Source organism: Adelges cooleyi, unplaced genomic scaffold (genome assembly GCF_023614345.1).
Source record: "Adelges cooleyi isolate 19-005CV unplaced genomic scaffold, UGA_ACOO_1.1 ACOO_flye_CR_arks_rails_tigmint_CR_PRNA_17, whole genome shotgun sequence".
Taxonomy (NCBI): Eukaryota; Metazoa; Arthropoda; class Insecta; order Hemiptera; family Adelgidae; genus Adelges; species Adelges cooleyi.
In genome coordinates, this window is record NW_026095827.1 from 270,875 (window position 1) to 290,705 (window position 19,831).

The 19,831-nt window shown below is 28.1% G+C and overlaps 3 protein-coding genes across 6 annotated transcripts in view; all 3 read right to left on the reverse strand.

Moving 5' to 3' along the window:
* The window catches only part of LOC126833087 (zinc finger protein 28-like), a 141,404-nt gene that overhangs the window by 108,028 nt on the left and 13,545 nt on the right, over positions 1 to 19,831 (reverse strand). Inside the window, exon 2 of one of the 2 annotated variants that reach the window (XM_050564231.1) lies at positions 6,779 to 6,958. In XM_050564231.1, the coding sequence (XP_050420188.1) occupies positions 6,779 to 6,939 (161 nt within the window). In that variant the 5' untranslated portion in view covers positions 6,940 to 6,958. Of the gene's footprint in view, positions 1 to 6,778; positions 6,959 to 8,121; positions 8,283 to 19,831 lie in introns of those variants that run through there. The other variant, XM_050564232.1, reaches the window with a different exon arrangement.
* Positions 1 to 19,831, reverse strand: part of LOC126833086 (zinc finger protein 721-like) — a 132,487-nt gene that overhangs the window by 63,915 nt on the left and 48,741 nt on the right. Inside the window, exon 8 of one of the 3 annotated variants that reach the window (XM_050564228.1) lies at positions 2,345 to 2,465. In XM_050564228.1, the coding sequence (XP_050420185.1) occupies positions 2,345 to 2,465 (121 nt within the window). Of the gene's footprint in view, positions 1 to 1,307; positions 2,317 to 2,344; positions 2,466 to 19,831 lie in introns of those variants that run through there. The other 2 variants (XM_050564229.1, XM_050564230.1) reach the window with 2 other exon arrangements.
* On the reverse strand, positions 13,372 to 17,939 carry LOC126833094 (uncharacterized). Its single transcript, XM_050564244.1, has 4 exons — positions 17,426 to 17,939; positions 16,754 to 16,929; positions 15,916 to 16,092; positions 13,372 to 14,655 (listed from the first exon to the last, which is right to left on the reverse strand). The coding sequence occupies exons 2-4, from the start codon at positions 16,858 to 16,860 to the stop codon at positions 14,613 to 14,615; spliced, it is 327 nt and encodes a 108-aa protein (XP_050420201.1). The 5' UTR covers positions 16,861 to 16,929; positions 17,426 to 17,939; the 3' UTR covers positions 13,372 to 14,612.

Here is a 19,831-nt window from a genome sequence, read left to right on the forward strand (position 1 = left end):
GAAGATGTTAAATAAAGAAGAAATGTCTACTCCTTTTTGTGGAAAGGGATTAAGATATGTTTTTGTTTTGTCAATGTTTATCGGTAGTAGGTTCTATGTCATATTTTAACTTTGTTGGCAACACTATAGTTTTGTCAATTTTGACCATTCCTTCAGCCCCAAATTGTACTTATACATTCGTATATCATTAATTCGAATTAAATCGTAAGATAGCAATCGTTTTAAGAAAAAAAACATTATGATTGGCCAAACAAGCAGAAAAGTACAACAGAATCATAGAATTAAATATTCATCCCATCGAAAATTTTAAGTAAATCAGTATTGATAATAGTTACAAAATAAAATAATGAAAGTAAAGAACATGTAAGTATGTAACTTAATTTCATTACAAAAAAATTAACGTAACATAGAGATTACTGTCTAGAAACATATTATAAGGGTAAAATTACTTTGCGTGGTAATTTTGTAATTAACTAATACATGTATAACAGCATCATTATTCTTTAATAAAAACCAACACTAATTATGTTTCTTTTAATATAAATTGAGTGGTCAAAGACATTGATAGGGTCTTCACATTATCATCAGTAATTTTTAGTACCTACACTATATTTTAATTATAAACCTCTATATTTTCAAATTAAATATAATTAATGTATATATAGGTTTATATAAATGTAGAGCTTGAAGCAACATACAGACAAGTCCTTTTTAAAATAGAGAAAAACATTTTTTAACTTGTTTTTTATTCATTTTATTTTTTACAAATTCCAAATCAATTTATCTATTATACTACCATTCATTTTTATCAACGTTTGTGGGGTTTTTACAAAATAGTGTACATTTTAACAAGGTAACGTTTTCAATTGCTGTTTAGTATTTTTATTTTTATTTTTATTGAAAGAGGTAAATGGTTGGCATTATAAAATACCTTTCGTAATCGATTTCTGATTTGTAGATTGGATATAATGAGCTGATTGGTAGAAACTAAAAAAAACGATTTACCCATTTTATAGCGTTCCACAGGCCAATCCAAATATCTCCTACAGGTAAATTGAGTTTTTTGATATTATGTTACCATCATAAATAATTCAATCATTTTATACATCGAATAAAAAAAAATTATTTTAAAAAGTATGAATGAAACTAACATAATGTAATCACAACTATCGAAAAAATAATACATTTTATTTTGAATTTTAAATAAATATAAAATAAAACCTTCCAAATTATACATATTAAATTTTATAAGGTATTATTTTGTAACAATTTTTTTTATATTTATTTCAACATCAAAATAGTGTATTATAATTTTGACAATATTATGAATATAGTTATATGATACATAATAATATTGAATTTTAATAGATTTTTTTCGATGGATACGATTCACTGGTATGCCAGATTTGCACAAATGTTATTTACTATACTAAGATGGAAAGTATAACTTTCTCTGTATCCTCCAGTTAACTTAAGACTGAACATAAAACATTAGAGGCGTTACACATCTGGAACTGTACAATATAATGTTGAAATTTTAACACACAAGATTTAATAATTAAATAATAACATTATATGGGTATATTTGTTTCTACCAACTAACATAAATACTAAATACATACACATGTATTCTGGTGGTAATGATTGTACAATCTTAGGTAACTTAATTAAGCAGTAAAATTAAACTACAAAATAATATAACAAGTTAAGTACACTGTTTTATAATGTGTAAAACATATTGGTTTCACTAAATACCTTGTGATCAGTTAAACGATAGTAATAATTTAAAAATTATAAGAAAACTAATACAAAAATATTCAATCTGAATAAAATTGTTCATAAAAAAAAATTGTAAAATAATTACAAATAGCTTTTGAAAAACTATTTTAAAACTACTAAATTGTCCATATGTGAGGTTTATGAGGTTATGAGCCATGTGCTTTTGCTTGATGTCTTTTGAGAGTATCTTGGCAACCATATGATTTATCACAGACTGAGCATTTATATCGTACCCCACCAATATGTATCCGTGCATGTCTCTTGAGATCAGATTGTTGACGAAATGTTTTTTCACAGACATCGCATTTAAACGGTTTAACGCTGGCATGTATGCGTTCATGAGCTTTTAGGTGATGTTCTCTACCAAACGTTTTTTCACAGACATCGCATTTAAACGGTTTCTCGCCGGTATGAATACGTGCATGGTTCTTGAGATGAGTTTGTTGACTGAATGTTTTTTCACAGACAACGCATTTATAAGGTTTTTCACCAGTATGTGTCCTTTCATGTCTTTTAAGACTTTGTTGTAGACTGAATGTTTTTTCACAGACATCGCACTTAAAAGGTTTCTCGCCGGTATGTATCCGTGTATGATTCTTGAGATCAGATTGTTGAATGAAGGTTTTTTTACAGATATCGCATTTAAACGGTTTTTCGACGGTATGTGTGCGTTTATGAATTTTTAGGTGTTGTTGTGTACCAAATGTTTTTTCACAAAACTCGCATTTAAACGGTTTCTCGCCGGTATGAATACGTGCATGTGTCTTGAGAGCAGATTGTTGACTGAATGTTTTTTCACAGACAACGCATTTATAAGGTTTTTCACCAGTATGTATCCTTTCATGTTTTTTAAGACTTTGTTGTAGACTGAATGTTTTTTCACAGACATCGCACTTAAAAGATTTCTCGCCGGTATGTATCCGTGTATGATTCTTGAGATCAGATTGTTGAATAAAGGTTTTTTTACAGATATCGCATTTAAACGGTTTTTCGAAGGTATGTGTGCGTTTATGAATTTTTAGGTGATGTTGTGTACGAAATGGTTTTTCACAGAAATCGCATTTAAACGGTTTCTCGCCGGTATGTATACGTGCATGTGTCTTGAGAGCAGATTGTTGACTGAATGTTTTTTCACAGACATCGCATTTAAACGGTTTTTCACCAGTATGTATCCTTTTATGTTTTTTAAGACTTTGTTGTAGACTGAATGTTTTTTCACAGACATCGCACTTAAAAGATTTCTCGCCGGTATGTATCCGTGTATGATTCTTGAGATCAGATTGTTGAATAAAAGTTTTTTTACAGATATCGCATTTAAACGGTTTTTTGCCGGTATGAATACGTGCATGTTTTTTGAGATAAGATGGTTGACAGAATGTTTTTTCACAGACATTGCATTTATAGGGTTTCTCGCCGGTGTGTATGCGTTCATGAGTTTTGAGGTGAGATATCTGACCAAATCTTTTTTCACAAGTATTGCATTTAAAGGGGTTCTCTCCGGTATGAACGAGCCAATGTTTTCTAAGGTATGATTTTGATGAACAACTTTTCAAACAAATACCACATTTAAATAAGCCATCTTTGTTTCTAGTATACTCTTTGATTCTGCTGTTACGATGATTGACTTTATTTTTTTGAGGTGCTTTCTTTTCAATGGAAGTACTGGAATGCGATTTCGCAATATGCCGGATTATATTACTTTTGGTTGTAAACCTCCTTTGACATACATTGCAGTCGAACCGACGTAATTTGTATATATTTTTCTCAGAATTGTTTTTTATAGTTTCAATAAAACTACAATCCATAATTTTTGTATTATTCCAGGTATCGGTCGCTTTACATGAAATATGAATACTGCAACACATATGAAACAAAATAGATTAATTAAAGATTAAAATTTCAAACATTGCAAACGGGTTGAAATCTATTTTTTTTTAAAAATAGCTGAAAAACCTCTATATTTAGAGCAAAAATTAGTGATAAAAATTTCAAAAAATAAAGGTCTTATCATAGACCAAAAGAAGAAAAAAATTTTGAGGAGGTTAAGCCGATGACCGCGTGGTTTGACTCAAAATGCCCTATATATATATATATATATATATATATATATATAACAATACAAAGTTACGCTAACATAATGTGGTACTGCAGACATTGACCGGTCATCATAACCACAAATAAATAAATTTATTTTTTTTTGTTATTTTATTTAACATTATATTGATAAGAGTTAAATTTAGTTTTAAGCCAATCTATTATTATATGAACAAGTGGTTCCTAATAAAGGTTTAATGATATCGAAATGCTAACATTGATACCGACGACGGGTTTAAATAGGAGGACAACATAATTACAAGTAGCTTTATTTAGAATAAAAATAAATAGTATTAAAAATCGCCTTACTTATAACTGCTGTCGACTTCATTTTTTACTAAATTCTCCTCTGTTGTAGACATTTTTTTGCTTAAGAACTGCACATCAAACGGTTTAGATTCAATGTCTTTGAACGATTTTTCCACCGAGTGTTCTTCTGTTTCATCATTTTCAGGTTTAATTTTCAATATATTATACCGCTTCAAAACTCTATAATTGACATTCAACATTAGTTATATGTTTATATGACGTGAAAGTAAGAAGCCAAGACGATAATGATTAAAGGTAGAGGATAGCCCATTTGAACGACTAGATTAATTTTAAGTGGCGTAGATCTCGTGTCACTTAAATAAACTCAGGATACACGGGAGTTAATATTTCAATAACTAAATAAGTGAAAAGTTTTTTTTTTTTACTTAGATGTACATGATTAGTTTCCAACAGCTGAATTAAATATTTATTGGTTTTATACTGTGTTTCAATCACTAATTCGTCAAAATTGTGTGTCTTGTCAATACATTATAATACTCATCAACTCACTAATTAACAAAATCCAAAATAATATTCTACTGTATATTCAGGCTTTTATACATAAAAAGATCATTAAATAGGCCTGTTGTGTAAGCATAGAAGGCCTATTAGCTAAAAAAAGAGTAAAAATATTATTTGTTTATTAAAAAAATTGAGGTCAGGCCGATGATCGCGTGGTTTGATTCAGATTGCTCTATATATATATATATATATATATATATAAACAGTAAGTGTTGTGCGAATATACACTAACATAATGTGGTACCGCAAACATTGACCGGTCATCAGGCCACAAATATGTAATTTTTTTTTTTGGTATTTTGATTTAACATTATATTGATAAGAGTTAGATGAAGTTTAAAAAAATCTATTATTATATAAACAAGAGGTTCCTAATATAAGTTTTATGATAGCGAAACGCTAACATCGATACCAACGACGGGTTTAAAAAGGAGGCCAACATAATTACAAGTAGCTTTATATAGGATAAACATACCATGATGTAATTTATTTCATTTTAAAAAATCTTACCATTTCTTTAAAAAATAAAACCTAGAAGAAACGGCTTTTCAAACGACTTTCCCCCCTTAGTGTACAATTTTTTTTATAATAGCGTGTATCTTAAACCCCAGAACTATTTATACTAATTTTTTCTTTTACAATTGTTAAAATGTAGATATGTATAGATGTGTACATATATATAACACGGTATGTCTCGTGCGAATGTACGCTATCATAATGTGGTATTACAGTGTGATTTAACATTAGATAGATAACATGAAGATGTAGTTTTAAAACAATCTATTATTATATGAACAAGTAGTTCCTAAAACAAGTTGAATAACGGAATGCTAACATCGATAAAAACAATGGGTGTATAGAAGAGGACAACATAATTACAAGTTAATAGTTTCATATAGGATAAAAAATAAATGGTAATAAAAATCGCCTTACTCATAACTATTGTCGACTTCATTCTTTACCAAATACTCCTCTGTTGTAGAAATTTCATTGTTTATGAACTGAACATCTAATGGTTTAGGTTCAACGACTTCAAACGATTTTTCAAAGGAGTGTTCTTCTGATTCGTCTTTTTCTTGTTTAATTTTCAGTATATTATTCTGCTTCAAAGCTCTATAATTGAAATTTAACATTCAGTTATAATTCTTTACATGTATAGGATTATTAGGAAGACTTAACTACAATTTTAACTATTGTTTTTTAAATATTAAAAACTATTTGAATTTACCTTAATTAGATAAATAACACAAGTCTACAAGTATGACTGTTAGGTAAAAAGCTAACACAATAAAGATCAAAGCTAGGCGATAGCCCATTTGACCAACTAAATCCTTACTCATTGTATATATATTTAACTGAAATTTTATTTACCAAACAATTATTTTAAAAGAGTATATAATATACTAAACATTTTAACTTATCGTTAACAAGTAAAATAATATCAAATGTAAAGGGCTAGTGGATTAAGTTATTCAAGGAAAGTTTATATTTCTCTTTACTTTTTCTAACGTCTTTATAGCATTGATAACTACGACGGGTGTTTAGAATTGGACAACATAATTACAAGTTAATAGTTTCATTTAGGATTAAATTTAATTCTTAACAAAAATCGCCTTACCCATAAGTATTGTCGTCTTCATTCTTTACTAAATACTCCTCTGTTGTAGAAAATTCATTGTTTATGAGCTGCACATCTAGCAGTTTAGGTTCAATGACTTCTGGCGATTTTTCAAAAGGGCGTTCTTCTGTTTCATCATTTTCATGTTTAATTTTTAACATACTATACCGCTTCAAAATTCTATAATTGACATTTAACATCAGTTATAATTCTTTACATATATAGTATTATTAGGAATTCTTAACTATACAATTTTAACTATTGTTTTTTAAATATTTAAAACTAAATTTGAATTTACCTTAATTAGATAAATAACACAAGCCTAGGTATTTATCACTAAATTCGACCAAGTTATTATGATTAAAACTACTACGGATGTTTAGAACTGGACAACATAATTACAAGTTAATAGTTTCATTTAGGATAAAAAATAAATCGTAATAAAAATCGCCTTACCCATAAGTATTGTCGTCTTCATTCTTTACTAAATACTCCTCTATTGTAGAAATTTCATTGTTTATGAACTGCACATCTAGCAGTTTAGGTTCTATGACTTCAGGCGTTTTTTCAAAAGAGTGTTCTTCTGTTCCATCATTTTCATGTTTAATTTTCAACATATTATACTGCTTCAAAATTCTATAATTGACATTTATCATTAGTTAAATTTCTGTGCCATATATGCATCGAGGTTTAATAGGACAACTTCACTACACAATTATAACTATTTTATTAAGTAACAAATTAGGTAAGAATAATGATATAATAAAGAAAAATTTAGTTAACATTATTTGAAAAATAAAAACCATCAAAGTTTTGAGAGATATATTTTGTTTTTTTAAACTTTTAATCTTAGATTTTAATTTACTTAAATTAGACGAATAACACAAAACTACAAGTATGACTTGTAGGTAAGACGCTAACACGATAAAGATTAAAGCTGAACACCTATAGATGTTTATGATTCTATTTATTCACAAACAGTATGTTAAGTCAACAGGAGACAGAAAACACGGCAATAATGTAATTAAATTCAAAATACATAATAGTAGGTACTCACACAACGTAGAACTGTAAACTGGTGTTCAGGGCTGCTACTAAAAACTTAAAATGATTAACAAGCAAAACAAAACTCAATTGTAATGCAAATTGAAACGAAATAAAGAAACATGAGGCACTACGTTAGTTATTTATCACTGAATTCGACCAAGTTATTATGATTTAAAACTAGAAATACTCATGAATCAGAGACGGGGCATCAATACCGAAAACAAGTTATACCTATGTCCTATTTGCAAAAATCTAATCTAACTATTTATAATTCACAGAAATTCAGAGTGTACAAAAAGAAATATAAATTATTAACAAAAACAAAACTTGTAAATTGTGATTTTAATGCAAAATGAATGACAACATAGAAATTTTCTAGACAGATTTGTGATAGCGTGTGTTTGTGTGATAACGATTGATTGCCACAAATGGAGGTACTTCACAGCGTGGAGGTAAACTGTCGTGCGTTTTAGGCGGCAAAAAAATCAAAATCTCAACTCGTTTCAAAGCTTGTTGTAAACTTACCTTCATTGACATCCTATAACTTGTATTAATGCGTTTACCTAAGACTTTATCCGTTTCGCACACATCTTTCGCTAATTGTGTTAGAACACATAGGCCCCACACTAGTAAAATAATATTTAATATTATAATAACAAAAAAATAGTTTATAAGAAAGCCAGTGATTTGACATTCCATGCCAAATCACCCGCTGTGTGTGCAAGTGAATTTTTGAAATGCCTCAAACTTACATATTATGCTATGCAGATAGTTCCATAAAATCAGTAAACTGAAGAAAAATATGTTTTAACATTTGTTTGCCATATTTAATAATTTGATGTGAAAACACATTAAGTTCACGATCACGTTACTTAATGAATTTTTAATTTATGTCTTAAAAAGTTATAGGTTCTTAAATATATCACTTTTTAGTGAAATTCCAAACTTTAAGGTTACATATAGATAAAAAAAAAAAAATGTTAAAAATATGATGGATCAGGAAAAAATGTTTAAATTTTGATTTTAAGTTAGAAACAACACTAAATGAAATTCATAAAACTTATAATTTGTTTTTTAATTTTTAAGTACTTAAACTTTTAACATGTCTAGTTAAAAAGAAATGTAATCATAATTGTTGAAATAATAATACATTTTAATTATTATAAAAGAAACCTTCCAAATTTTACACATGCAATTTTATAAGGTATGTTTTTGTAAGATTTTAGTTTAAATTTATTTAAAAATTTAAAATAAAATGCATTATTATTTCGACAATATTATGATAACAATTAAATGATTTCTAATAAAATATAATTTTTCGCTGTATTTATATCCGTTATTATCCAATAAATCATTTTTAATTTTAATATATTTATTTTATCTGATAAATGAATGGTCGCATCGAATGGTACTACGAAAATTAATAACATTATTATATTAAACATTTATCAATCAAACGGAAAGCCCAAAATGTTACAGACACAATTAGTACGATCTTCGAAACAACTAGTTCTTAAACATTTTAAATAACGCATCAGTTTGCTTAAAAATCAAAGATAATAATCAATATAAATATTATAATGTATACATTTATAAAATATTAAAAGCTGTTGAATAGTTTTCCACTAGTTTTACTTCATACTTTTACAAAAGATTTTAATTCTATACTTATAAAATGTTTATTAATTTAACACATCATCCAATTTGTTTGGGTAAAAACATTGAATTACGTTGAAAACGGGTCGAAATCTATTTTTTTGAAAAATAACTGAAAAACCTCTATATTTAGAGCAAAAAATAGTGATAAAAATTTCAAAAAATAAAGGTCTTATCATAGACCAATAGAAGAAAAAAATGTTGAGGAGGTCAAGCCGATGACCGCGAGGTTTGACTCAGAATGCCCTATATATATATATATATATAAACAGTCAGTCTCGTGCAAACATACGCTAACATAATGTGGTACCGCAGACATTGACCGGTCATCATAACCACAAATAAATAATTTTTTTTTTTTTGTTATTTTGATAACAGTTAAACGTAGTTTTAAACCAATCTATAATTATATGAACAAGTGGTTCCTAATATAAGTTTAATGATATCGAAACGCTAACACTGATACCAACGACTGGTTAAAATAGGAGGACAACATAATTACAAATAGCTTTATTTAGGATAAAAATAAATGGTATTAAAAATCGCCTTAAAAGGATACAAACCGGCGAAAAACCCTTTAAATACAAAATGTGTGCAAAAACATTCAGTCAACGACCTCATCTCAACAATCATAGAAGGATAGATATCCGAGAGAAACCTTTTAAATGTGATGTCTGTAAAAAAACATTCAGTCTACGACATAATCTCAAAACTTATGAACGCACACATATTGGTGGGGTCCGATATAACACTCCGTCTGTGAAAAAAAGTATGGTCGCCAAAATAAAGTTCTTTTTAGTTTTTGATAAATAAAAACTATCTATTTGCAATTTACTTTATTCAAAATATTAGATAATTTAGGTATACAATCGAAATTAGATATTTTTTAAACTTTTTTATGTAGGTACTATAAAGTAACAAAATTAGCTAAATTCTTAATTTAATTAAGTTTTAAACCAACGTGGTAAACAATTTCAATATTTAAGCTAATCATACACTGTTGTAGCGGTAGTAGACATATTTTGTAATATAAATAGTTTTGTGTACCATAATAAGAGGATTCGATACTGACCATTTTTAAGGATTTTTGTGTAGGCAATGTTTATGAAAAAAGTGGTTTAAACAAATGTCAACCATGTCAATTAATTTACTGGTTAATTTGTATTATCTTCATGGTATCATTTTTAATTTAAATCATTTTGTCTATGAGTAAAAGCCATTTTTGTTAATATAATAGTACATTAATTGTCCATCGCACAGGCCAAATCAGTGATTTATAGTCTTAATTATATTATGTTCTGGCCAAATAAACAATAATCTTGTTGCTTAGTTATTGCGCTACTTTAGTATCGCAATGTAGTGTTAATAACTAAGCAAGTTTAATTATGAGTGCTATTTAGTGTCATTTTGGGGCTGGACAGCCAAGGCTAAAGCATGTTGCATGCTAAACAATTTTATTAAGGACCACGATGTTTTCTAAATTACTGAACCAATATGAGGCTATAAGCCTGAACTCCTCTTTAAATTGAAATGCTAAGAATATATTTTATTTACTTTTTATATTTTCTATCTACACTTAATAATTTATTAAAATCTCGATTGGCCGATGCTGGTTTGGTTAGAAAATAATACTATTCGTAAGGAAAGTATTAGAAATAAACATAAAAATCCTATTTAATTACATTGAATTCAATGACTTTTACTCATAATTTAATAATAAATAAAAATATTAAAGTAGGTATATTTTGCCAACTTGCCCGAAAGACATTTATTAACCAAATTTGTTTTTGATTGTGCGGTGTCAACCAAAAACCAATAGATTAATTTAAAGTGGCGCTGATCCCATATCACTCGACTCAACTCTGAGTAAATAATAAGTAATAAATAAATACCTATAAATTATGATTCTGTTTATTCCCAAGCAGTATTCTAAGTCAATGAAAGACAGAAAACACGGAAATAGTGTAAATAAGTTAGAAATACAAAACAGTAGGTACTCGCACAACGTAGAACCGTAAACTGCTGTCCAGGGCTGCTACTTAAAATGTATAATAAATAAATTACAGGCAAGACAAAACTCAATTGTAACTCTAAAACGAAACACGACGCAATACATTAGTTATTTATCACAGAACTCGACCAAGTTATTATGATAAAAATCAAGAGATTTTTACAAATCGGACGTGTAGCAACAATAATGTAAACAAATTGTTCCTATGGCATTAAATCTAATTGAACTAGTAATAATTCACAGAAATTCAGAGTGTACGAAAAGAAATCTCAATTATTAAAAACAACAAAAACTTGTACTAAAATGTAGGTTTTTAACGCAAACTGCAGGAAAACGCTAAAATTGTCCCAACAGATTTGTGATAGTGTTTGATTGTGTGATAACGCGTAATAGCCACTGGTGGAGGTGTACATAAAAAAATTTCAAATAAATCATCAGACATTATTAAAAATAAATACATTTCAATGAAAATAGTAAAAAAACATAGTATGTAGTAGTAGAAGTAGTAGTAAGTAAATAAATAGGGACGAGGTCCCGTATTCACATATAAAAATATAAATATCGATAAAGCATTGTAACTAATGACAATTATGTGCTTATAAATTACATTTTAGTGTTAGGATGGATACGATTGGGGTTAATAGACGATAGTCTGTCTATAAAATGACTGTGACAATCATAAAATAAATTTAAGTAAATATCTTATGACTTCAGACTTAAGCGTATTATCATTCAAATTATTCTCATAAAAATATATTTTTTTTGATAGTGAGGTGTTAACCAATAGCCATTTGTTTTCTTGTTTGTCGAATCTTCCACAACGAGTTTGTCTAAAATTATTCACAAACACGAATTAATCATTTCTCTTCATAAGAACGTCTGCATTTTATAATTATGAGTAAAAAAAAGGTAAAACTATAACGAAATAACGTAATTTCAACACGCAAATAAAAGCAAGCTTTTAGTGATATTTAATTTAAGTTATTTAAAAGTTTAATTAACTTATGTATAGTTGGTTAATAAATCGATGGATCGAATGTATACAAAACTGACCATATAAAAATCATGAAAGAATACTATATGCAGTTTTACTAGGCATTACAGTAATAACTGTAAATAGCGTCCACGACGATTTATCATCTTGCATTTTGCATATTATATTATGCTACACAAAACAGTTTATATTGTTGATAAGACACAAAATATGTGTATTACAGCTAAGACCGTGTACGATTAGCTTCAATATTGAAATTAAATACCATGAGTGGGTTTAAATTTAATTCAGTTAAGAATTTATCTAATTTTGTTACTTGAATCTCTTTATGCAAAAAGAACCTATGTCAACATTTTATCAAAAACGTGGTTATTACAGGTTCGTTAACACTTTATACTTAGACGCATTGATTCATGTTTAAACAGCTTTAGTCCATTACTAACAAATTAGACACAAATTTATTGACTTTTGTTAGAAGGGTCTAAGTTCACTATACTTAAATACTAATAATCTGGACTGCATTTGAAAATAATAATATTGTTTCACAGAATGTAATTTAACTGTTTAATATCTATTAACTTTGATAAATCCCTTACATGTTGATGCATTTTAAAACATTTCAAAAGTTTTTTCGTTTTCCAAAAGTATAAATTTAAAAATCAAGGCCCCTTTTGCACAATTCACTTAGTAGTGCCTACTTAAAAATTAAAAAAAATTGTACATTTATAATATGTTGAATAAAGTAAATTGGATATAGATAATAACGTTATTGATAATGAATATTTTGGAAATATTGTGAAAATACTTTATTGTTTTAAACCAAGCGAAAACATATTTAACTAATTAGTATTTTAATAAATAATAGAAACAATATAATAACATGTTTATTATTTAACGTGTAATTAATATAAAAGTGGCAAAATTAATCAAACAAATATTCATACAGATAAAAAAATAAAATAAAAATTTAAAAATAGTTTCCATAAACATGATTAGTCGGACAAAATTAATAAATATTTTAAATTAAAAATCTAGTTTAAAACATAAACTAACATAAAATACTCGTATATTATACATAGTTTCTCTTTGAAACAAACAGTAATTGTAAAAAAACTATTACCAAATAATATAAAACGTAATTTTTATAACTATGATTAATTGGATATAAATAAATACAAATTTGAAATTAAAAATACAAACTTACATACCTTAATAACTATTTTTCTTTAAAACCACAACAGTAATTATAAAGGACTATTATAATATTTAAACAAAAAACAATGAAAACCATATTATCAACTATTTTTCATATGTAAATTATGGAATAAAAAAATTAAATAATAAAAATATAAAAACTTTATAAATTATATAATCCGTCAAAAGAATTATAAGATATTAAATAGAAAAAGTCAAGAAAATGTTAGTGATCAAGAGAACAATAGTAAACAATGAAAAACTATAAAAAAAAACCGGTAATTATACTCGTAAATCGTTAATTCCAATGAAAACGTAAGAAAAAAAAAGTAAAATGATAAACAATTGTTACTAAAACTTTCAAATAGTCACAAGACGTATACGAGGCTCTAGTTATGTGCTTTTGCTTTAGGGCTATTAAGAAAACATTGGCGACCATACGATGTTTTTTCACAGATATCGCATTTATGGGGTTTCTCGTCGATATGTATCTTTTTATGAGTTTTGAAGAAAGACTTCGTTTCACAGACATCGTTTATGATTTTTGAGGTGATGTCGTCTACCAAATGTCTTTCCACATATATCGCATTTATAGGGTTTTTCGCCAGTATGTATCCTTTCATGAGTTTTGAGTTTATTTTGTAGTCTGAATGTTTTTTTACAGACATTGCATTCAAAGGGTTTTTCTCCGGTATGTGATCTTTCATGAGTTCTGAGATTATTTTGTAGTCCAAACGTTTTCTTACAGACATTGCATTTAAAGGGTTTTTCTCTGGTATGTATCCTTTTATGAGTTTTGAGGGTAGACCGATCACCAAATGTTTTTCACTGACATCACATTTAAAAGGTTTCTCTCCGGTATGTACCCTTTTATGGTTTACGTGAGCTCTTCGACTGAATATTTTTGCACACACATTGCAATTAAAAGGTTTCTCTCCAGTATATATTCTTTCATGAATTTTGAGGGTAGACTGTTCACCAAATGTTTTCGCACACACATTGCACTTAAAGGGTTTTTCGTCGGTATGTATACGCGCATGTTTCTCGAGATTAGATTTTTGACCAAATGTTTTTGCACAGACATCGCATTTAAAGGGCTTTTCGTCCGTATGAATACGCCAATGTGTTCTCAGGCTTGATTTTGATGAAAATGTTTTTAGACAAATATCACAATTAAGTAGGTCTACTTTATTTCGAGTATACCCTTTGATTCTGCTGTTTCGATAAATTGACTTTATTTTTTTGAGGCACTTTCTTTTCCATGGAAGTAGTGGAATGCGACTTCGCAATATGCCGGATCAAATGACTTTTGGTTGAATACCTCCTATGACATACATTGCAGTCGAACCGACGTATTTTATGTATATTTTCCTCAGAATTGATTTTTATTATATTATTTGGAGTATCTGTCGCTTTACATGGAAAATGAAACTGCAACACGTATGAAACAAAATGTATTTATCCAAGATCAATATATTTTAATGTTATACAGCAAATATTAATATTACTAACGTTAAATCGACAATACATCAAACAAGCATCATTTTTTATTTTTTTTTTTTTATTTAAATAAAGACAATATTTACAATCTGTATACAATAAAACAATAGGTAAAAGAGCTGAAATAGAAACTAGACAAGACGACGTGAAAGAAGGGAGCGTCCATTAACACTACTTCCAAGCATCATTTTTAAAACTAATTTTATTCATTTTAGATGAACTACACAAATCTACTATTAACTCAATTTTTATTAGATTGTGTTGCTTAAACTTATCCAACAATAATAAAGTAAACAAGTATAATGTGACCTTTACATTTTTTAGAATACCGATAATAAACGTCCGAATGCCACAAGATTTGAAAATTCTACTCTGTTTTAAGTCCACTTTTAAATTTTAAAAAGTACCATGAGACATTTTAATGACCGAGTTCTTTTGAACCTAAACTTTTTTTTTTAATGAATAGTTTTTTATAATAGCATGTATCTTTAAAGATTCACCACCTCATTGAATAATTTAATAGATGATAAAGACACACCTTGTATGTATGAAGTAGAAGTGTTTATCTAGTTCTATCTAATTAAAGTTAGTTTATGGCTAATGACCTAGATGTCGAAGAATAATCACTTTTTAAATAAAATAAAAAAGTTAGATTACTTATAGTATATTTCATAATATTTTCTATATAACCTAAAATAAATTTCCGATGGTAAAAAAATGTATTTTATAAAAATCAAACAGCCTCCAGTATTAAATATATTATTTTTTCTTTGAACTGTTAAAATATAGCTTTTATAACAAAAAAATGTCACTTTTTGTATTTTTAAACCATTTTATAAAAGAATTTAAAAAATGTATGAATGTTTCCTATATATTTATATTTATAACAAGGTAAGTCTCGTGCGAACTTACGCTCACATAGAGCGGTACTGCAGACATTGATCGGTCATCATACCCACAAGTATATGTTTACAATTTGGTATGATTAAACATTATATTGATGGAAGAATGAAGATGTAGCTTTAAAATAACCTGTTATTATATGAACAAGTGCGGTCCCTAATATAAGTTTAATGTTAGCGGAACACTAACAATGATATCAACTACGGGTTTATAGAGGAAAAGGACATAATTACATAAGTTTAATAATTTTCATTAGGATTATAAAAAAAGTAATAAAAATTGCCTTACTCATAACTATTGTCTACTTCATTCTTTACCAAATACTCCTCTGTTGTAGAAATTTCATTGTTTATGAACTGAACATCTAATGGTTTAGATTCAATGTCTTTGAACGATTTTTCCACCAAGTGTTCTGTTTCATCATTTACAGGTTTAATTTTCAATATTTTATACCGCTTCAAAACTCTATAATTGACATTCAACATTAGTTATATGTTTATATGACTTGAAAGTAATATGCCAAGAAGATAATGATTAAAGATAGAGAATAGCCCATTTGAACGACTAGAGAAATTTTAAGTGGCGTAGATCTCGTATCACTTAAATAAACTCAGGATACACGGGAGTTTATAGTTCAATAACTAAAAATTCAGAGTGTACAAAAAGAAATATCAATAATTAACAAAAACAAAACTTGTAAATTGTGATTTTAATGTAAACTGAATGGCAACACAGAAGGCCAACTTGTTTGGTAGTGTTGGGTCGGCAGCATTTTATAATTCACTATTAAACTTGTTTTAGATAAACTCTAATGTTTACACAGTATGAACCCTTATGACTTATAATAGCTTAAAAACAAGCGTTAAGTGTAGAAGAAGGAAAAGATAAGGAGATAACGTTACTCAAAGAAAATTCATATTTCTCATTACATTTTATAACTTCGAAAATAATTGTTTGAATTATAAACTATATTATTAATACTATTTTGAAAATGAATCAGGACATCTTTGATTAAGTTTGTACGCTATCATCGATACCAACAACGGTTTTATAGAGGAAGACTACATATTACAAAAGATTAATAGTTTTATTTAGGATAAAAAAATTGTATTAAAAATCGCCTTACTCATAACTATTGTCGACTTCATTCTTTACCAAATACTCCTCTGTTGTAGAAATTTCATTGTGTATGAACTGAACATCTAACGGTTTAGGTTCAACAACTCCAAACATTTTTCCAAGGAGTGTTCCGATTCGTCATTTTCTTGTTTAATTTTTAACATTTTATACCGCTTCAAAACTCTAATATTAACATTTAAATTAGTTATATTAATATGCCATATATGCATAGAGGATTAATTAGACAACTTAGTTGCACAATTTGAACTCTTTTGTTTATTAACAAATAAAGAAAAAATAATGATATAATAAAAAATAATTTATTTTACATCATTTGAAGAATATTAACCAGCCAAGTTTTCAGTTGTATATTTGTTTTTTTAAACGTTTAAAAATAAATTATAATTCACTTAAATTAGATGAATAACACACACAAAACTACAATTATGACCTGTAGGTAAAAAGATAACACGATAAAGATTAAAGCTAGACGATAGCCCATTTGACCGATTAGGTTAATTTAAAGTGTCGTTGATCCCATATCAATCGACTCAACTTCATGTAAATAATAAGTAATTAGCAAACACATGTCAAGTCAATGGAAGACAGAAAACATGGCAATAATATAGAAATATAATTATAGTATATAATATAGAAATACAAAGCGGTAGGTACTCACACAACGTAGAACCGTAAACCGCGTTCGAAGGCTGCTACTACAAACTTGTTATAAATAATTAACAGGCAAGAAAAAACTCAATTGTTACGTGAATTGAAACGAAATATCAAAACAAGACCCAATACGTTAAGTACCTATCACAGAATTCGACCTAGTTATTATGATTAAAATCTAAAAATTCTCACGAATCGGACCTGTGGCAATAATACTGAAAACTGGTTAAATTAACAGAAATTCAGATTTTACAATAAGAAATCCTAATTATTAACAAAAACTACACTTTAGTTGAATAATAATTGTGATTTAAATGCAAAGTGCAAACTGCACGACAACGCAGAAAGTGATAAGTGATATATATTGTTATTTTATACATTTAAAACTACATTTTAATTTACTTTAATAAGCTAAATAACACAAAACTACAAGTATGACTTGTAGTTAAGAAGCTAAGACGATAATGATAAAGTTAGACGATAAACCGATTCCGTACCACTCGACTCAACTCTAATTAATAAAGAAGTTATAAACAACCACATATCGATTTTTACCATTCTGTGTATTCACAAGAAATACTCTTAGTCAATGGAAAACAGAAAACACAGCAATATTGTAAATAAATAAAAAATACAAAACAGTAGGTATTTACTTACAAATTGTAGAATCGTACACAACAGAGAACTGTAAACACTGCTGTTCAGGCTACTACTAAAAACTTAATTAACAGGCAAGATAAAACACAATTGTAACGAAATAACGAAACACGACACAAACGTTAGGTATTTATCGCAGAATTCGACCAAGTTATTATGATTGAAATCTAGAGATGTTCACGAATCGGACAAAAATAAATATCAATTATTTACAAACAAGATAATTTGTGTTTATACATAATAGTTTGGAGGTTAGGTTCAGATGCGTTCCCTAACCACCAAGACACTTTGTTATTTATTTAAATATAACTGCTCGTATATTTAACGTGTACAGCACAATGTAATTAACAAGTTAGGTACAAGATTACAAGTAATTAACAAACAAGATTAAACAAAAGTAGTTACCAAAATGTCTGCGTGGAAGAAAGACGCCGAGCGTGTAGACGAAGTCGTGCGAGATAATTGAATGGCGGACCGAAAATGGCAGCTGGCTACTAGCTGCCAATATATAAGAAATACAAAACGTTAGGTACTCACACAACATAGAAACGTTCACCACTGTCCAGGGCTGTTACTAAAAACTTATAATCAATGATTAACAGGCAAGAAAATTGTAACGCAAATATATTAGGTATTTATCTTAAAACTCGACCGAGTAATTATTATGATTAAAAGCTAGAGATTTTCAAGAATCGGACCCGTTGCAACAATACAGAAAACAAATTGTACCTAAGGGCGGTAAGTCTAATTTAACTAGTTATTATTCACAGAAAGAAGAGAGTACAAACAGAAATGTCAATTATTAAACAAATCAAAACTCGTTCTAAAATAATTGTGATTTTATCATTTATTGCAAACTGCACGACAACGCACAAATGTTCTATACAATTGTGATAGCTGTGATAACGAGTGATTGCCCAGTGTGAAGGTACACCACAGCGTGGAGGTAAACTGTCGTGCGTTTTAGGCGGCAAAAAAATCGAAATCTCAACTCTTGTTTCAAAGCTTGTTGTAAACTTACCTTCATTGACATCCTATAACATGTATTAATGCGTTTACCTAAGACTTTATCCGTTTTGGACACAACTTTCGCTAATTGTGTTAGAATACATAGGCCCCACGCTAGTAAAATAATATTTAATATTATAATAACAAAAAAAATAGTCGTTAAAGAAAGCCAGTACAGTTGGGCATAGTGGAGACTGGGATGTCACAGGTCTACAGGAATTGTTTTAACCGAAAGTGATATAATCACTTTTAAATAAACGCTTGACCACAGAATTTTGAGAAAATTGTACCGATATGTTTTACTTCCATTCTTGATCTACCTTCAGTCTAATTTTCAGAACTAAATCACTAAAAATTTGTTGAAAAAGTGAAATAAAGAAGAAATGTCTCTCCTTTTCACTTAAAGGTTTATGATATGTTTTTGTTTTGTCAATGTTTATCGGTAGTAGGTACTATGTTTAATGAACATTTCAGATTTGTGATTTGTGAAAAAATATTAAGATGTTCTAGTTTTACAATTGTTAAAGTTTCATGTATTCATACTTTTATTTTGCTAGCCACACTATAGTTTTGTACAATTTTGAACATTTCTTCTGCCCTACATAACACATCATTTTGTCACATAATATGTTTGTTGCCTCTTTCCATCACAAATTTTTAGCTATAAGGTTTCATTAATAAAAAATATTTTAACTGAACACTGGTGCCATGATTTCAGAGTAATATTATTAAAAGGAATATTATTTTG

Coding starts and splice junctions, on each gene's coding strand:
- LOC126833094 (XM_050564244.1), bottom strand. CDS start 16,860: ATGTTTGGAGTTGTTGAACCTAAACCGTTAGATGTTCAGTTCATACAC. Junction 16,093..16,753: donor GAAGTCGACAATAGTTATGA/GTAAGGCGATTT, acceptor TGTCAATTATAG/AGTTTTGAAGCGGTATAAAA. Junction 14,656..15,915: donor GAAGTAGACAATAGTTATGA/GTAAGGCAATTT, acceptor TACGTGTTGCAG/TTTCATTTTCCATGTAAAGC.